At 37.8% G+C, this 20,681-nt stretch overlaps 1 protein-coding gene across 2 annotated transcripts in view; it reads left to right on the top strand.

Moving 5' to 3' along the window:
* The first annotated feature begins 8,085 nt into the window (after nt 1-8,085).
* The window catches only part of LOC121323230 (tudor domain-containing protein 7B-like), a 51,457-nt gene continuing 38,861 nt past the window's right edge, over nt 8,086-20,681 (top strand). Inside the window, exons 1-2 of one of the 2 annotated variants that reach the window (XM_041264165.1) lie at nt 8,086-8,231; nt 18,134-18,347. In XM_041264165.1, coding sequence (XP_041120099.1) covers nt 18,141-18,347 — 207 coding nt within the window. In that variant the 5' untranslated portion in view covers nt 8,086-8,231; nt 18,134-18,140. Of the gene's footprint in view, nt 8,232-18,116; nt 18,348-20,681 lie in introns of those variants that run through there. The other variant, XM_041264156.1, reaches the window with a different exon arrangement.

Below are 20,681 nucleotides of genomic sequence, written 5' to 3'. Positions count from 1 at the left end.
TATTTCTCATCGGCAGGGACTGGGGCACGTGTCAGGATAGATGGGAAAATGAATGGAGCAAAGTACAGAGAAGTGCTTGAGGAAAACCTGCTGCCCTCTGCAGAAAGCTGAAACTGGGACGGAAGTTCATCTTTCAGCATGACAACAACCCAAAGCACACAGCCATAGCTACAGTGGAGTGGCTAAGGAACAAAAAGGTAAATCTCCTTGAGTGGCCCAGTCAGAGCCCCGACCTAAATCCAATCTAAAATTTGTGGCATGACTTGAAGATTGCTGTCCATCAACGCTCCCCAAGGAACTTGACAGAGTTTGAACAGTTTTGTAAAGAAGAATGGTCAAATATTGTCAAATCTAGGTGTGCAAAGTTGGTAGAGACCTATCCCAACAGACTCACAGCTGTAATTGCTGCCAAAGGTGCATCCACCAAGTATTAACTGGGTGGGAGACTTATCCAATTCTGATCTTTCAGTTTTGCATTTTTAATATATAATTTTTTTCTCAATAAAAACTTTTTTCCCCTTAACAGTGTGGAGCATTGTGTGTAGGTAAGTGGAAAAAAAATCCTCAAATGCATGAAACTTTGAGGCACTGACACAACAAAATGTGAAAAAAAGTTCAAGGAGGTGTAGACTTTCTATAGGCACTGTATATGTTTCTAAATGGCCAAATAAAGCCTGTGTTAAACTATAAAATTAATTTCAAAAGCTTGTTAGCTCAGGAAACCGCAAGGCCTGTCAATTAACATGGAGAATGACGTCTGAGGTAACTCTTTTATATGGCTATGTGCTCGCATACAGGTTCACGCTGGCTTAGAGCGTTTCACATGTGTAAATGGATGGCTCAGATGATGAGAATCTAATCAATTCTAAGCCAGCTGTGGTCGGAGTTTTCAGTGTAAACACGCTAATACTGGACAGTAAGGTAAGATGTAGAAGCAGCAGTGCACACACAAAATAAAGAGAGCTGTGATCAAGAACTCATTGTAGGATAAAAAATATTGTTTCCATAATTCTGAACTGTAGGATAAATTGAGGTTAGTATGCCTCATTTTAAAAGTCACTTTTAATTAATATGTGTACTAGGTTTTAATTTAATTAGCACTTTGTAATTATACATTTTTTCCTTACGAGTTCAAGATGGTCCAGATTAACAGCTAAGCAGTAAATCACACAACAACGTTATATGTTTTATGAATTTCTCTAAGAAAAACGAATGTAGGTATGGTACAAAAGTAGAAAAGAAGATTAATTTAAAAATAGCATAAATCAGCAGGCTAAGTTTCAGCAATCAATAATATTCAGATATCTCAGCTTCGGTGTGAATATCAATTCCATGGACAAAGAAATGCAGTCATCAGTTATAACTATAACTATCTAGGAAATAATGATCTTAAATCAGTAACCAAATAATGTAAACACGCAAGCAGGATAACTGTTTATGAGTCAGTAAATATTATAAAATACAATGATTACTAGGGTGTACAACTGTAATGTAACAGTGGTCTGCCATATACAAATGAGTAGTCTTGAAATAGAGGTGACATTTATTATACCAAACTGCAACACAAACAAACAAACACATGTGTATCTGGTAGCTTCACCTGGTGCATCATGTACAGTGCCGTGAAAAAGTTTTTGCCCTCTTTCTGATTTTCTGCATTTTTGCACATTTTTCACATTGAATTTGGTCAGATCTTTTTGTGGGTTGTAGTAGTATATAGAGGGAGTCTGAGAGAAAAAATGACACCAAAGTTTGGTGCTTTTTTCATTTGTTTGGTGTGCGAGGTAAACAAACATGCAATCTTCAGGTGTGAAAAAGTTATTGCCCCCCTAGTTAACTCAACCCAATTAAAGGGATAATTAGGGTCAGCTGTTTAAATACTTTGGTTAACAATTAGGCCTGATTTGGTCCGGCCCTGCCCAATTTAAATCTGACTAACTTTGGCCCTTACCACCAGAGTGAAGTTGTCAGCACACAGGTTCTAGAGGCACATCATGCCACGATCAAAATAAATTTCTGAAGACCTCTGGAAAAAAGTTGCTCATGCCTATCAGTCTAGAAAGGGTTACAAAGCCATTTCTAAGGCTTTTAGGCTCCACCAAACCACAGTTAGAGCCATATTGTCCAAATGGAGAAAGTTTGGGACAGTAGTGAATCTTCCCAGGAGTGGCCGTCCTGCAAAAATCTCTCCAAGAGCAAGGCGTAAAATCATCCAGGAAGTCACAAAGAACCCTAGAACAACATCCAGGGATCTGCAGACCTCTCTCATCTTGGCTAAGGTCGGTGTTCATGACTCCACCATCAGAAAGACACTGAGCAAAAATGGGATTCAAGGCAGAGTAGCAAGGCGGAAACCACTGCTCACTAAGAAGAACATGAATGCTCATCTCAAGTTTTCCAAAAAGCACCTGGATGATCTTCAAGAGTTCTGGAACAATGTTCTATGGACAGATGAGTCAAAAGTGGAACTTTTGGCCAACATGGGCCCTGTTATGTCAGGAAAAAACCAAACACTGCATTCCACTGTAAGAACCTTATACCAACGGTCAAGCATGGTGGTGGTAGTGTCATGATTTGGGGATGATTTGCTGCATCAGGACCTGGACGACTTGTCATCATTGAAGGAATTATGAATTCTGCTCTGTATCAGAGAATTCTACAGGAGAATGTCAGGCCATCCGTCCGTGAGCTGAAGCTGAAGCGTAGCTGGGTCATGCAGCAAGACAATGATCTGAAACAAACATGCAAGTCTACATCAGAATGGTTGAAAAACAAGAAATTTAAAGTTTTGGAATGGCCTAGTCAAAGTCCAGCCCTAAACCCCATTGAGATGTTGTGGCAGGACCTGAAACGAGCAGTTTATGCTCGAAAACCTACAAATGTCACTAAGTTGAATCAGTTCTGCATGAAGCAGTGGGCCAAAATTCCTCCACGGCGCTGAGAGAGACTGATCAGTAACTACAGGAAGAGTTTGGTTGCAGTTATTGCTGCTAAAGGTTGCATAACCAGTTATTGAGTCTAAGGGGGTGTGGCAAAGTGCCTTCGCCCCTGTGTGTATTTTGTGTTGTATGTTGTGTGTTAATGTTGGTGTATAGTTATTGGTACACGGGAGATAAACGGGTCTGTGTAACACGAGTGTTTAAAATGTATATTTGTATTTAGGCATAAGGATTGCACAGCACTTCACGTGCAAGTAAAATGTAATAATATGTGAGCACGGGGAATTGCACTTTATTAATTCACGTGCAGTTGTACCGTGACTCCAATTGAATGATTGATTAGCAATCGAGTCTCGGTACAGCTGCATAAAAGCAGCATGTTTTCACTCACTCGGGGTTGTGTGTTCGGGGAGTGGAGAACGGGTGTGGAAAGGAGAGAATTAAAAACGAGAAAACTAAACAAAGTAAAATATATAACCATTGTTTTGACTCGCTGTGTTTGTCTGTTAGTCCACTGTTTAAGTGTTAGTCTGTTTTGTTTGTCTGTTTATTTTGGCCTCACGTGCCGTGTGCTGTTTTTGTTACAACCTTTTTATTTACTGTCTGTTTATTTATTAAATGCTGAGCGCAAGGAAGTGCTCAGCTTCCCCAAAACTCCACCTCTTTGTTTATTTCCTGGTTCCTGTTTCTGCTCTGACGTCACCCACTACAGCCGTCTTTGTGACGGGGGCGATTACTTTTTCACACAGGGCATTGGGGGTTGCATAACTTTCTTTAATAAATAAATGAAATAAGTATCTTTTGTGTTATTTGTTCACTCAGGGTCCCTTTTATCTAATATTAGATTTTGGTTGAAGATCTGATAACATTCAGTGTCAGAAATATGCAAAAATACAGAAAATCAGACAGGGGGCAAATACTTTTTCCTTAGGTCCTGAACCCTTGTATAACCCTACTGCACATGTGAGTTAGTAAAGGGTATCACCTTTACAGTACCATATTTGCATAGGGGACGTAAACTACTGTTAAACACAATCACAAAAGCAGACCCAGTGGCTGAAACAGGTAAATATTGAACAAGAAATATAACTCCTATAACAGAACAGTAAACAGGCAAGAAAGTATATAGCTCAAAAATGGAGAAATAAAACGAGAAACTAATGAGTCATATTTTAGAAATATGAGCAGTTAAAGAGAAAAAAAAATTAAAAAACATTGATCTGCTCAAAAATCTAAACTGTTACCTGCTTTTTTAAATCGTGGGTGCATTTTTCACAATACTTTCATATATATATATATATATATCCAGAAAGTAATAAACTGCACACTGCATAATTTTTAAGTATTTCTCTGAGATGTGAAAGAGATTGATGAGCACTGCATTTTCCGTAAGGGGAGTTTAATGATGTAATTTAAATGTTTACACTACAATCTAAGGTATATACAGGAACATTTTTGTCATCTGGTGTTTGTCAGACCAAGAGCCTGTTAACCCCTCATACAATCACATCCCATCAGAAAATCGGGACTTGTTTATCGAGCTTTCAAAAAAAGTTTTTCCTATCAAGTACTGCACAAATAGCTTCAAATACAATCTGTTTTGGGGGCCTGAAGTTGACCCAACTAAACAGTCGGAGAAAGGATAGTTTGCAGACCAACTGATTTTTGCACAAGCTTTTTAACCACATTACTTTACAAATGGTGGAGAGGATTAGTCTCTCACAGCAAAGACATTTACTGCACTGTATTTACAGCAGTATTTCCTTGTTTGTTAAGGGTTGGTGATTTCTTAAAGAGACTACAGTATAAGCTGCTATCCATTTTTTTTCTCCTAAATCAAGTATTTATTTTAGGCTGGCTGTAACTGAACACACTCACATTACAGTACTGTTGACATTGATGATGCAATGCTATATTAGCGAAGAAAACATTAAATGGTGCACGTAAAAGGTTCCCCAAGCTATTAAGTTGCATTATTCATGGATATAGATCTGTTATATATAATGTACATTTATATTTAGTCATGAGGATTGCACAGCACTTCATGTGCAAGTACCAAAATAATACTATGTGAGTACGGGGAAGTACACTTTATTAATTCACGTGCAGTTGTACTGAGACTCCAATTGAATGATTGATTAGCAATCGAGTCTCGGTACAGCTGCATAAAAGCAGCATGTTTTCACTTGGGTGGTGTGTTTGGTGAGTGGAGAACGGGATTGGGGACGGGGGTAATAACGTAAAGTAAATAAGTAAAATATCTGCTCACCGTGGTTATCTGTGTAGTTCGTTTTGTTTGTCTTTTTTGTTTTGGGGACGAGTGCCGTGTCCTGTATTTTTGTTTTGTACAACCTTTTTTATTTACTGTTCTGTTCACTCATTAAATGCCGAGCGAAACCATTCCCTCAGTTCCACCAAACTCCACCTTTCGTTTATTTCCTGGCTCTGGTCTGACGTCACCCACTCGGGCCGTCTTTGTGACACAGGCAAAAAAAAACTTTTTTTGGTAATTTTTTGTTTTTGTACCTCCTTTCATATATATATATACTGTATATTTCATTTTGGAAAATGACACTTTCTGCAGGTCAGTGTCTACTAAAAGCTTAGTAGTTCAATCGTGATACTGCTTCAGCTTACAAATAAAACACTTTCGGACACTGTTTTGAATTTTGAGAACAGCAGCAATATATTTGGCAAGCAAGAAAGGCTGGAGACTAATAGTCTGTCCACTCAAAGAAGCCATGATGCCTGATGCTGGCATGCAACCATTCAGAAAAGCAAAGCACGTTGACACCTTTACATACTTGTGTGTATTTCAAGGTTTATTGATGGGAAATAAATAATATACTAAGGAAACTGAAGTCATATAGACAAACATTCTAACTAACTAATTTCGGTTATTCTCATAATTTGAGTCTTACGGGGTGAATAAAACATGCCCACAACAGTAAACAACAGGTATTAAATGTTTAGATTGAAACTTGAATCCCAACTGGCAAATGCAGGGTCACATGACCAAAAATAGTCCGTGCTATTGCACAAAAAAAAAAGTTTGTCTCATGTTCGCAATAGTGTCCTTTGATTCCCCACAATAGACAAAATCGTGGACCAGCCCCAACATCACAGATTAATCTGGATGAATAACATTTTAATAAAGAGTTTACTAAAACAGATATTGACTTCTGTTTCCACTTTACAGTGGAAACCTGTTCACCTTGCGTGGAAAATGTAAGCTCCAGTAAAGTACTACTGTCTTGTCCATTTTTCAATCCCTGGAGCAACAGTTTTCCACTATAAGCCTACTCACAGCTTTGTTGAGGGGGTCCTAACAACATCACATAAACCTAGCTAAACGAGCTACTACAGATTAACAGAACCAGGGCTTGTACAAATGCAAGACTGCGATAGAAGCAGAAAGGGTAAACACAATATTCTTATTGCAAGCACAGCTCCTATTTTTTTATTGTTTTGATATGTTTCTTCTTGTTCTCCAATTGGCCCAATTGGGCTTTATTTGACTTTTACTCCCACGTTTACTTCCTGTGCTACAGGTAATAAGACCCCCCCCCCCTACACTAGCATTCTATACTGGACACAACACAGTGGAAACCAAATACTTCCATTAAATGTACTGTATTGTTTTGGCAGGATAAATGGGCTTCCCTTCAGCCAAAGCAAAACAAACAACAAATAATTGAAGAACAAATCTTGAGCACTTTTGGGAAAAAAATATAATAAATATGTTAAATATCGTAGTTTGTGCTTGTCTTAGATAAGGAAGCCCCTGCCAACCAAAAGCTTACTAACTGATGACTTGCCTATCCTGACTGAAACTGAAGGAAGGTGTAGCTTCACACAACAGGGTATTAAGCTACAGTATTTGTGTAACTAATTCTACAGTGATGCAAGGGACAGCAAATTTGCACAAACTAGAAAGCTAAAAAAAGCAATTTATTGACCTGTATTTCTGAATCCCCAAAACCCCAGTCAATATGAACTGAGGGGAGACAGGAAACTATACATCCAGTGATGATAGCTTCTTCACCAACTTTCAGTAATAACTGATAGAACCAGAACAATCCATTTATTAATTCAATGTTATTGCTATTCACTCAACAACCCAAACAAAGAACAAGTGGGCACGTCTCAAACGTGTGATAATTATACAGCAGTAGCACTGACTAGCAATGCTGTAGCGGTCTCACACACATAGGCCCTGAATATCAAAGCTTTTCCGATCTAAAGGGTTGATGTGGTCGGAATGAATATTTTCTGTCTAAATGGTTCCGCCTAAGTCCTAAATGAGATGGGAACCTATTTCAAACAGGTTCTGTCTAAAATAAATTACCTGTTTGGACCTAGCAGAAGAGCAAGTGCTACGAAGATATCAAATGCAAAAGGCTACAATATTGTATTTATGTGATGAAGAAGAGGATTTAGTCAGGCACCTTGAGGGGTCCTGCATTGCCAGGATCACTCCCACTCAAGCAGTGTCATTCTTTGCCACCGTTGTTTGTAATATGATATATACACAAGTGCTGTTAATTTTCACATGTAGAACCTGGTATGGAGTATATAAACATGTCTATATATTTATGTATTTCTATATTTATTTATGTATTCGTTTATTCATTCATTTATTTTTCATTTTGGCATAAAATATCTGCCAAAACCTATATGAAACTAGAATTTAATGAATACAGAACATACGTTCAGAATTAGGCTACATTAGGCTCTCTTTATTTTTTCTCTATCCTGATGCACTTGCTTTACTGTTATGTTCTATTACATGTATCTTCTCTTGTGTCTCCGTATCTCATGAAACACATGTCTGTTTTGTTTCTCCGCCTTTACTAGTGTCCATTGACCAAATCCTGAAATTAAACTGTTATTTGCGTCATTATATATGTTTCTCATTTACATACTAAATAGTTATTCCGCCACATTTATATAAATGCACCCATTCCACTTGTCGGAAAACAGCAGAAAATAGTTTAATTTTATGATGGAAACTACGTTCGTGATAAGTCGTATTAAAGCAGACTGAGACAGACAGTTTCTGACCGTCGGAAGCCACTTTTGATATTCAGGGCCAGCCGCAGTGTCGGTTGTGACGCGTGCGCAGTGATATTATCTTGAGGGGCTTGAGAAGGCTGGTCGGTTCAGACAAGAGAGTTTGTTGTTGGAGGTACAGATACAGACACAGACGCAGAGAGTAGGGCAAGGGTGTGTGAAATATATTATATTAGTGCTGCAAATAAGTATTAAGCTCTGTTATCCCGTCCACAGAAGGTAAGCGCTAGATATAAAATGGGAGTGTTTAAAAAATAACAGCAACTTATTTAGCAAATATGTTCAGAATTAGGACGAAGGTTTTTTTTGTTTTGTTTTGTTTTTGAGAGGAACTGTTTATGTCATCACTACTACTGTCACTTGCAAATAACCACAGTGTACGTGTATTAAACGCCTTTGACAGTTCATAAAACCCACGGTATCTTAAATGTAAAGCGTCTGGTGAATCAAATGTAAACTAGATCAGCAGCTTAGTTGAATAAACTTCGCACATTAACCGGCAATTGGGTCGCTTTGTCACATACCAGCAACATACTGATGATGTAGTCAGTTTAGATAATTGAATTAGTAGTTATTTAATTTCATAACGTTAATTAGTGTAATTTATTATTATTATTATTATTATTATTATTATTATTATTGACTTGCTGCATTGTATCCGACACAAATTGTGTAATTTGTACGTGTAGAGAAAAGCTTGACCAGCTCTCGGCTTGGACGAATGAGATTGGTGTGCACTGTGCTGCCTGGTTGACACAGCTGGGTGGGTCACTGCTGTGGTATGTACACAAATGCAAATATCCAAACAGCCGTATCATTCAAATAAAATGTAATTTGCAGTGCAGTATTATGGTAGCTGGTAGGTTAGCTTCTCCTGTTTATGATGATGTGATTTTAAGCTGGTGAGAAGAAACAAGTACGCTGGCTAGATTGCATCCAAATGTTGTGTTTGTACTAACTGTTCCAATTCAAGGTGGAGGTAATTTGAGATTGGAGTGATCTAATTATCCTAAATCATCCGATAATCCTATTTGGGTTGGGCTGTAATATTACGCTACATTTCAGTGAGAAAGTAACACTGAATTTAAAAGTACATTTTTACATAATACAGCAAACATTGATTTTTTTTTTTTAAAAATGGCAGTTAATTTTGGCGCACAACAAAACGGTACTAACCACAGGTTTGCTAAATCCATGCAGTTAATGTTAGGCATAATTTTACAAGATGTAAAACTTTTTTTTTGTTCTGTGGGTATTGCAAACACATTTTAAAATAATTAAATAGTTTAAATGGTATGTCTTTGAAGAGCTAGCGGTATCACTGAATCACACATTTGAAGTAGGCCCAGTTCGAGGCAGCCCATAGTGTCTATTGTAGTGTACCATGTGAATTGAAACTAAAGAAGATATTGTAGGAAACACACACCCAAGTGCATTTGGTACATAAGTGATATGTTTTTGTGTCCGTATACAGTTGACTCGTGCATAGTTGTGATTATTGACTAAACAAGGAAACATCTGAATACTGTCATGTTAATTACATAAGCAAATAAGGTTTCCTACATTTTACTTGGCAAATACTTTTTAAAAAAGGAAGTGGGATTTAATTTTGTTGTATTACACAGGGATCATAAATGATCGGAAGTTGTGAAAATGGATTTGTGTCACACAGCAAATCTTTTGAGAGCACCCGAAGGGAAGGTGCTTAAGCTACAGCCTTCACAAAACACTTAGAATATAGACTGGTGTAGAATTGTTTTTTGACAGAACTATTCACAAGATGTGTACATAGTAAACCTAAATGACAGAACAATAATATCTGTAAACTTTACTGTTTTTAAAACCAGAGATAATTGGATAATGTTAATACAGCATGATTATCATGAATCATGAATTTTAAATACAGTACTTTTTTTTGTCAAAACGTTCCCAAACCTTTATGCTTCTTATTTATATCTGTTTATGCATGCATAATTGAGGCTGCTGTAGTGATAGGTGGGGGTCTGTTGCTACAGGATTAATGTGGCTACTGTTATAAATTCTAAAAGTATAAGCTGACTGATGGATGTGTTTTTTATGGAAATTGGTCTGAACAGTCAGTTTGTTTTTGTAGTGATCATTTGTCAGTTTGTGTTATGAAAAAAAGATATGATCTTTTTTTCATATTAAATGGCTTGTTGAGCATTTGCTTTGTGTATCACTTATTTTCTTTTGTTAATCATTGGTGTGTTAGCTTATGGTATTATTGCCATAGCTATTTTCCGCTGTTGGACTTTTGCATTTTATTTTAACCTCATCAAGCATAAAGTGCAACTGCTATAAAACCCCTACACTTAGACCCTAGAACAACCATGAGCGGTCAATTTGACCAGTGTATTAAAAACACCACATATTATACAGCCTTCACAGTTTTATTTAGGAACCTCGTATAAAGCATCTACACAACTGAAACATTGTAAATAAACTGACATTTGAACATAAATGTGTTTATATAGGCATATTACATAAACCACAACCTCAAAAAACAGTAAAAAATGAAATAAACAAATGTGTAGGTATTATGTACATACAAAACTGTACAACTGAAACAATGTAAATATAAAAAAAATAAGTAAATGGGTTTATATTGCCTACATAAGAGCGCACATACGCAGTGCACTTACTGCAGACTGTCTTTGCGCATTTGGCAAAGCTGTCAACAGTCTTGTTGCCATTACATTTTGCAATCTGGCATTGTCGCCTCTTGTGGCTGGCACTGGGTTCATCTGAACCTTAAGTTGTAGTTGCTAGTACCAGGTTATCAGTCTTTTGCGGAAAATGCGTCTGGTGAAGCCTTTCGGCTAGGTCGGCGGACGCAAGTCTCCACTAATGGACCACAAACTGACCAGTGAGAGGCATCTGGCACCAAATGCTCTACGGGTATTTCTGCATTTTTGCACATTTTTCACATTTAATTTGGTCATCTTTTTGTGGATTGTTGTAGTATATAGAGAAAGTATATAGTATAAAGTTGTTGATGCCTATCAGTCTGGAAAGGGTTATAAAGCCATTTCTAAGGCAATGGTTGCTTAATTGTAAAAAAAAAAAAAAAAAAAAAAAAAAAATTGTGGAAAAAGGCCATGTCAAGATAACAAGTATTACCAACAGCACTTCAGTACGTAGTCTCAGATGCTGACTGAACAACAATTACGCAATTCTCGGGGGGCGGGGTGTTTTTAAAAATGGGTTTGTAAATTAGATTTTCAGCTTTTTGGCACACTGACCCATGCGTTCATGAAATGGAAGCCATATGCACTATACTAGCCTGTTGTGCTTCATAACTAGCAGACAAATACTGGTCAAACTATGATCTCTACCGGGTCCCTGGCCATGGTTAATGTCGAACCCTGCTTGTGATAAGATGTGATTTCATTTCATGTAGAAATAAAAAAAAGACTAATTTTGTTTAGGAATAAAAAAAAAAAAATGACTCATATTTTAAATTATCTATAACATGTAATCATGTTATGATTACATTATTTTTCTTTACATTTAGAAACAAAAAAAGTGTGACTAAGCTTGTCTCAAATGCCTCGCGTTTAATTGGGACAGCCGCTTATTCGGGATATTTTTACTTCTCCAGAGGCATCCCGATAAAGCAGTGCTGACCTATTTCAAAACTCTAGATAGAATTCTTTACAATTTTCTATCTTCCGAAATGTTAAAAAATGGATTTAAAAAATAATATTCAACGACACACACTAAACGAGAATTTTTAAATCTATATAAAAGAAACCAACAATCAATGTTTTAATTGACCGTAAGAAGGTATCGAAGGGTTTAATTCGGTTAAAAATTAACGTCGTTAACGTTGACTTCTCCTAGATCATGTTTACTTAGGTGCGAAGTGGATTACGTACCGGTTCCAGCTTAAAAACACATGGGTTTTATTTAAACCTTGGGGACCCAAAATAAATTTGGGTTTACAGTCTATTTGATCTACGATTAAATGTTTTTAATTTAGAGTGTAAACTTTAAATGTAAAACATTTGAAATCGTATTATTTGTTTATTAGGATCCGCTGAATGTCCAAGGCGACTTACAGAGACAAAGGGTTAGAATCTTTGATTGTTACAACACCATGATCATGGAAAATTTTGAACGATCAGGACTACACTTCATGGATTCAACCTTAGTTGTTGTCATAAAAAGAGGGATTTTTCTCCGATTTTCTCCGAACACCGTTACAACGGGGGCTGGGACCCACATGAAGACACAACATGCAACGTACATACACAATTACATATCAGGTAACCATGTGTCCTACATTATACCCCATACGCGTGTTCAAAAGTGTTTAAAATGTATATTTGTATTTAGGCACGAGGATTGCACAGCACTTCACGTGCAGGTAAAATGTAATAATATGGGAGCACGGGGAATTGCACTTATTAATTCACGTGCAGTTGTACCGAGACTGCAGTTGAATGATTGATTAGCAATCGAGTCTCGGGTTGTGTGTTCGGTGTTCACTCTCTGGGTTGTGCGTTCGGTGAGTGGAGAACGGGTGTGGAGAGGAGAAAGTAAAAGTAACGTTAATAATTGATTTCAGCTCACTGTGTTTGTCTGTGTAGTCCGTTTTGTTTGTCTCTTTGTTTTGGCTGAAGTATCGTGTCCTGTGTTTTGTTTGTCTTACAACCTTTTATTTTCTATCTGTTCATTTATTAAATGCTGAGTGCAAGCAAGCGCTCAGCTTCACCAAAACTCCACTCTGTTTATTTTGTGTTTGTTCCTGTTTCTGGTCTGACGTCACCCATTACTTTTTCACACAGGGGCATTGGGGGTTGCATAACTTTCTTTAATAAATAAATTTAAATAAGTATCAATTTTGTGTTTTGGATTCCTGTTTCTGGTCTGAGGTCACCCACTACAGCTGCCTTTGTGACAAGGCTGCATTTTATTTTCCTAAAAAATAAATGTAGTGTGGTGGGTTTTTTTTTTTTTTTTTTTTTTTAAGGCACCTTGGCAAACGCTCCTACAAATAGATCGATCACCTATTTGCACCTAGTTACTGAGCGACTACTGTACTGTGTGCTGAGAAACTGACACTGATATCACCAGATGGAATGACAGAGGAAAAAATTATTTCTGCTCTGTCACCTTGCTGACCATGAAGCTCCACCTGAAAACACAGATGACACAAATAAAATGTTTATTTTATTGTTTATTACATGTGTTGCTATTTACAAAAATGCTGGCTGGTTTGTGGAGTTGGGGGTTACAGCCTGTGAGTGATTAAATAACTATGAATTACTGCCTACAATAATACTGTCTCACAATAACATAATGTACTCACATCTTCACATAAAGTCCCAATAAGGTTAAATTTCTGTCATACAAAGTGACATGGGAGCCCTACTTTAACTATTGATCCACCGATGTAATAATTAAAATAAAATAATAAATAAAATAATCGTACCCTCTGGAGAAGTGCGTTCATGCATCTAGATGTTATAATAGACAATATCGGCTGATGCCGAATCTACTAGGATTGGATACGTCTTGTTTAGAACAAATTTGTTCCCTTTGGAAACTGCTTTTCAAGAAAACTGGGAGCCTTTTGTATAAATGGATTTTTAATATGTGAAGGATCGCATTTCGGTTTGTCAGAGCCTGTATTGAATGCTTTACTTTTTAAACACTGCAATAACCATTCTGATTGTGAAGCAGCCACACTATAATTTGACAGACAGGTGATTTTATAAGAGATCACGTGACCTGCAGACAGGAACGGACGCCTGAGTCTGCTGTTCCCTTCCACCCGACAGTTATTTTTTTCCTTTAAACTTTATCCGGGCATTTTTCAGCCACTTAATTCTATAAAAGTTATAAAATGTCGGAGGTGGCAATGAAATGTGATAAAGACATGAGTTCCTCACCATTAAAGAAAAAGATAAGGATATGAGTACCGACCTCCCCGAGTCACAGCTGCGTACTACCATTGTGGATTTGCTGAAACAACAGCTCAGGGATTTGCAGCCCCTAATGAGACAAGTGATCAGGGAAGAACTTCACGGTTTAATGGAGAGGCTCGGATCCTTGGAGAGCCCACCGCATCTACAGCAGAAAGGAAGGCCGTAGAAATAGGCCGCGCACCTTGATTTTCAAGCTGCTGCATTACATCGATCACCAGCCAATTCACGCTGGAGCTCGGAACAGCTCCACCTTGCAGCACAGTGGCTGTTCACTTTGCTTTTTCCCCGGATTACAGCAATGTCACAGCTCAGAAGAGACTGGACATGGCGCAATCCAGGAAATGTTTGATTCAGAAGGGGATCAAGTCTTTCCTGATTTATCCAGCTCTGGTTAAGGTGTAAGGTGTTTAATGGGGGGAGACACTGGCTATTTAAAACACCTATGGAAGTTGAAGATTTCACAGTCTCTTCGGAGTCTGCGGGTCCTATTTCTCAGCAAGGGATCTGAACAGTGAAACGATGTCTGAAGTTAATCGTGACTTAAGGTTTGACAACACTGACATTACAGATTGCTTATTGACAAATGATTTGTTAATGTGGTTGCATTTGTGCTATACTGTAAAGTGCCGTTTTTATTTATTTATTTATTTTCCCTTTGGGGCTAGGTGTATAAGGTTAAAAAAATGGCCTTGTGGTTGACTTGGAGTCGGGGCGGAGGTTTAGAGATCAGAGCGTTACCTTGCTTAAAACTGTAAATAATATATTGGTTACAAAACCTAAAGAAATTAATAAAACATTTCAAGAATACCATTCCAAATTATATACATCAGAGACCACTACAGATCACGCTGTCTGTATAAAATTTCTAAGCGAACTAAATCTACCTAAACTGGATCAAAGTAAACTTCTTGATGCACGTATTACCTTAGAAGAATTAAAACAGGGAATTAAATCTATGCAAAAGCATAAGTCTCCTGGCTTAGATGGCCTCCCTCCTGAGTTCTTGCTAGCAATATGGGATATAGCTGGTCCTCTTATATTGAACTCTATAAACTATGCTATTGAAACAGGCTCTTTCATAGGGACCAAAATACAGCCTTTAATCTCACTTTTTTTTATTGAAAGAAAATAAAGATCCAAATAGATGTTCCAGTTAATTGTCCAATTTCCCTTATATGCACAGATGCAAAGCTCTATGCTAAGGTCATGGCTTCTGGATTAGAACAATATATTGGTGGTTTGATCCACTTTGATCAAACAGGCTTCATGAGAGGACGTCTAGCTTCTGACAATATTCATAGATTACTACATGTCATTTATGATGCTGCCTTCCACTCTGAATCTTGTGCAGTTTTTTTCCCTGGATGTGAAAAGGGCATTTGATCGAATTGAGTGGCACTACCTCTGGTTGGTCTTGGAATGCTTTGGATTTGGTCCAGGTTTCATTCATATGGTGCAAGTACTATGTAACAGTTCTTTGGCATCTGCGATGAGTGGTAGCTGTCAATCCTCCCCTTTTAAACTTCAATGGGGAACATGTCAAGGATGTCCTCTCTCCCCATTGCTATTTGCTCGATCGTTGGATCCGCTAGGTCAAGCTGTTAGACAAAGTACAGATATCTCTCCAATAACAACCGCAGGCTCAAAACATTACATTTCTCTTTACACAGATGACATTCTTTTATATCTTTCAAATATTTTAGAATCAACTCCTCGTTGTCTAGCACTATTTACTAAATTTGGCAGTATGTCTGGTTATAAAATTAATTGGGCTAAATCAATTTTAATGCCTCTAAATCTAGCTGCAAAGAATGCAGTACACCCTATTACAATCCCAGCTGATAATAAATTTACATATTTGGGAATACAGATTCACCCCTCTCTACAACTTATAAACAAAGTTAAAAAACACTACTATATTCGACAAAATTAAACAAAACCTACAGAGATGGTCTCCCTTGCATTTATCTTTACAAGGCAGGATAACCACGATTAAAATTAACATACTACAGAGAGTTAATTTTTTATTTTCTAGGTTACCCATATCCTTTTTTTTTTTTTTTTTTTTTTTTTTTTTAAGGAATCCAATTCTATTATTTAAATTTATTTGGAATGAAAAACGTCCCTGCATTCGTCTAACAGTACTGCAGCGCACAAAAGTCAATGGTGGATTGTCTCTTCCTGATCTTAAACTATACTATTGGGCTTTTGAAGTTAGAGCCTTAAACATGGACCAACATAGACTCAAAGGTCGCCTGGCACAATTTGGAAGCAGTTATAGTTCACCCACATAGACTACAGGGCTTATTATTTACTGGCATCCCCAAGAAAAATTTAAATTTCAAATTTGGCCCTATTGCAAATTCATTAAAAACTTGGTACGATGTGGAAAATTTATGGGAGGTCCATTTAAGTTTTCTCATTCTTCTCCTATTTAGAGTAATAATCATTTACTATCAGGAGGTAAGCCTTTTATATACCCTGTCTGGTCAAATAGCGGTGTGCATAGTTTTAAAGATACTTTTAACAGTAAAGGCCTTGGAATGTTCCAGGAACTCAAGGAAGACTTCTCTCCCAGGTTTCTCTTATTTTCTGTATTTCAGACTAAGGTCTGCTTTACGTGCCTATGGGGTTCCTTGGGACTCAGATGTATGTCCTCATCCTTTGATAGACTGGCTGGTGACAGACAGCTGTTCACAAGGGACAGTCTCAACTATCTGTGGTCACTTGCTAAAACATCATGTAATACTCTGCCAGTTACAAAAATTTGGGAGCGTGAAATGGAAAAGCTGGGCTTTTCTCCTGATTGAGACAATGTATATGTTTTTAGCTTCCAAGAACCCAGCTCACCAAATACACTTTAAACTTATCAATAAAGCATATGCTACTCCATACATACTTTTTAAAATGAAAAGGTTCCCTAGTCCGCTCTGTGCAGTTTGTCAGACTGGTGCAGTGGGCACATACCTACTGGGACAGTGTAGCTCAAACTATTACTGAGCTGACAGAGGTTCAGATCATAAAAAATCTGGTTGTATTTCTATTGAATGATGACTCCTCCCTGGGCCTTTCTCAACACCAGAGCAGGATACTTCTGGATACTTAACTGCAGTCAAGAAATCCATTTTACGGCTTTGGATAGACCCTACTCCTCCTATGATTGCTACCTGGCTCTCGGACTGTAGAAGCGTTGTTTTTTAATGCTCCACAGCCAGGATTAATAAGGCACGTCTGACAGCTATACAGGCATGGAGTGCAACTGCTGCCGATTTGGCTACGCTGATGTTTAAATGACATGGGCTTCCTTTCCATTACCTTCATACTAGCTTCTATTTTTGGTATGCAATTTTATTTTTAGATAACAATATTGTAGTAACTTGTTCTTGGTTATTTTATCACATTTTTTAAAAATGACTTCACACTTCAAAGAATCAACGTATTTCAGTAAATTCAAATGCCCAATAAACTTTGCATCCCATGCAGAGGGACAACACAAATGTAAAATGTCATTAAGTGGGGTTGGCATTGCAGGGGAGATGGAAGGGATGTTTCAGTTCCGATTGACTGTTTTGTGAGCATTTTCTAACTACTACACCCAGTTAGAAAATTGACTTTTCCTGCATATTTAACGCAGGACTGAATGTGAGAGTATAGGTAGGTAGGTGTAGGTAGGCGTCAACTAATGACAGGCATCAACTAATCCTCATCAGATTTAATTTGCCTTGGGCGGGCGAGTGTGAGTTTTTAACCCTGGTGTGTGAACTATGCATCAGCTGCAGAGTCTCTTGCAACATCTCGCCCGAAAGGAGCACAAGGATGTAAGTGACTTGCTCATGGTCACACAGAGTCAGTGAGTGAGCTGGGATTTGAACCGGGGACCTCCTGGTTACAAGCCCCTTACTTTCAGCACTGGACAACAATGGGAAATGATTGACCTTTGCATTGGCCTATATATTACATTTTTTAGTAGCCATGCATCTTTAGGGTGAGACATTGTTGTAAGTGACTGCAGCTGATGCATAGTTCACACACCCTAGTTTCATATCTTGTAAAGAGCTTTATGATGGTGGTCCACTATGAAAGGCACTATATAGAAATAAAGATTAATAATATTATTATTATTATTATTATTATTATTATTTGTGCAAGCATGTTTGTTTTTCACAGGTTGAGGATGCCGGAAACAGAGGTTGCAAACAAGATGCTGCGTGCGGTGCTGCAGTCCAACAAAAACGGGGTGTCCCTGCTGCGGCTGCAGTCAGAGTACAAGTCTCTCACTGGGGAGTTCATCCCCCACAAGCAGCTGGGATATCCAACGCTGGAGGCCTATCTCCGCAGTATCCCTGCCGTGGTCAAGCTGGAGATCACCAGAGCTGGTGAAGTAAGTAAATGACAAGATATGGTCTTATGCTGGGAGGCCTGACAAAGTCAAGGGCAAGTCTATATTTATTTATTTATTTATTTTTTCTTGACATCCTATTCACTCATTTCATCACGTCTGCAGTATCCATTTTAAGTTTAAAAGTGGAGAGAGTTTAACTGTTGTAAATAATTTGCTTATTTTGTGATATATATATATTTTTTTAAATATATATATTTCCGACTCTGTCCAACAAGTTTATGTGCTAGAAGCACAACTTGTGGTTTTATTTTACACCAGCTCATTTGGCAAGAGTAGCCACAGCCTTCTCATTTCCAGCCAGCGGCTGCCTAAAATAGTTTTCAAAAAGAAAAGTTTTTTGTAGTGCTCGTATGTTCCAGTGAATAGTTTTCAAAATGTTTATTTTGTTCCAGTAAAATAGCAGCAATTTCCACAATTCATTGCATATGTAAGTCAAGTAAAACATTCCTTCTCTGAGGGCATTTCGTTTCTGGGCTTATGTTTTCATGGACACTGTGAATGCACCAATCAGTTTCTAGCTTACAAGTGATGTTGGTGATAGGCTGAACTGTACAATCATATACCTGAGTCGGTAACCGTACAGCAGGGTATGACATTGTATAACATTAAAAAAACAAAAAAAAACACCTACGTTTTCTAGGTGAGAATGTCTTTTTTACTCTGTGCAAGAAATACAGTGAGTATATGATATAACATTGTAGAATGTCTTATGCATTGACTTAGATTGATCTGAAACCTAGCATATACAATTAATTCAGGAAACGATATTTGCATTGCGATTAAAGAATACGACTGATTGTTTTATTTAAGTGCTTTGTTATACTGATTCAGTCTTTATTAAACCAAAAATATCACAATGTGAGCTACAAGATGTATCGGTCAGATCTTTTTCTGTTGCTATAAAACTGGTCAACTAATATTATTGACAGCTTAGACACAAAATGCAGATAAAGTACACTCACTAAACACACACAAACACCCACGTACAAATACGCATAAGCTCATACTGTGATTATCTAGCTGTTTAAATAGACATGGTACTTAAGTTCGTTCATTTTAGACTCTAAATTTCATTTAAGAAGTTCAAGTCAAATTAAAATGTATGTGCAAACATATGTACAGTACTAATCTGTTCCTTCTCCTCTTCTGTTGATGTCTTCCCAAAACAGCCACATTTTCTTCGTATATTAAGCAAGTGCAACGGTGGGGGCAGGGAGGGTATTTTCGCGCTAAATGTAATGCTTAGTATAAAGTAAAGGCAAAGTGAAAGGTAACTGACGCTTTGGTATTTTGTCGAGCTGGCGTGGCACTATCTACTGCATGTCGAAAAAAATAAAATAAAAAGCGAAGTGACGCGAATCGCTGGTGTGTCCAGGCGCTTTAGGGTGTTACAAAGCGTGGAGCATAGATACACAGTATAAAAATGTAGACATTAATGAATGGGTTAACTGCATTTGCTTTCACTTTGAAACTTTTTACACCTACGCACTCAGCAGCTGTATAGTTGGCTCATCGATCTGAGTGCCTCTTGTGGCGAGACACACTGGCAAAATTGAGCTACAACAGTATTACATTGAAAGTCTTAAATAGACTGTATACAATTTACGTTAATAAACCATTTGTATTTATTCGACAAACACAACCACCAGAAATCTAAACATCCAACAAATCTGAACCACTTCAAAATTTTGATGAGCAAAACCAACATCAAGAGAACGAAAGGAACAACATCCAGGACCCTATTAACAGTGGTGGCCAGACAGCAAAAAGAAGAGAGGTCATGATTGTTGGGGACTCCATATTGAGAAACACAGCAAGTTCATTTTGCAGTTTGGACCCCCTTACTACAGCAGTGTGCTGCCTTTCAGGAGCCTCTGTCACGCATATCGCTGAGAACGTGGACAGGCTCCTGGAACTAACAGGAGATGACCCGGTAGTAGTTGTCCACATCGGTACAAACAACATTGGAAGTGACAGACCAAAATCCCTGCAAAACAAATTCAGAGAGCTAGGAAGGAAATTAAAAGACAAGACCAAAACTTTGGTATTTTCTGGGATATTGCTGGTACCTTGCAAAGGACTATATGGACAGCTGGAAATAATTAATCTAAACGCATGGCTGAAGACGTGGTGCACACGGGAAGGCTTTACCTATCTTGATCATTGGACTACATTCTACAACAAGGACTATCTGTATAGACGGGATGGACTGCACTTAAATAAATAAAGGAAACCAATCTACTTGGAGAAGATCCTCGAGCAGGTTCAGAAGCATTTAAACTAGAAAGGAAGGGGGGAGAAATCAACAAAAAA

This window comes from Polyodon spathula, chromosome 1 (assembly GCF_017654505.1).
Source record: "Polyodon spathula isolate WHYD16114869_AA chromosome 1, ASM1765450v1, whole genome shotgun sequence".
NCBI classification, from domain to species: Eukaryota; Metazoa; Chordata; class Actinopteri; order Acipenseriformes; family Polyodontidae; genus Polyodon; species Polyodon spathula.
The sequence above is the reverse complement of the archived record's forward strand: the minus strand, read 5'-3'. Positions and strand labels throughout refer to the sequence as shown.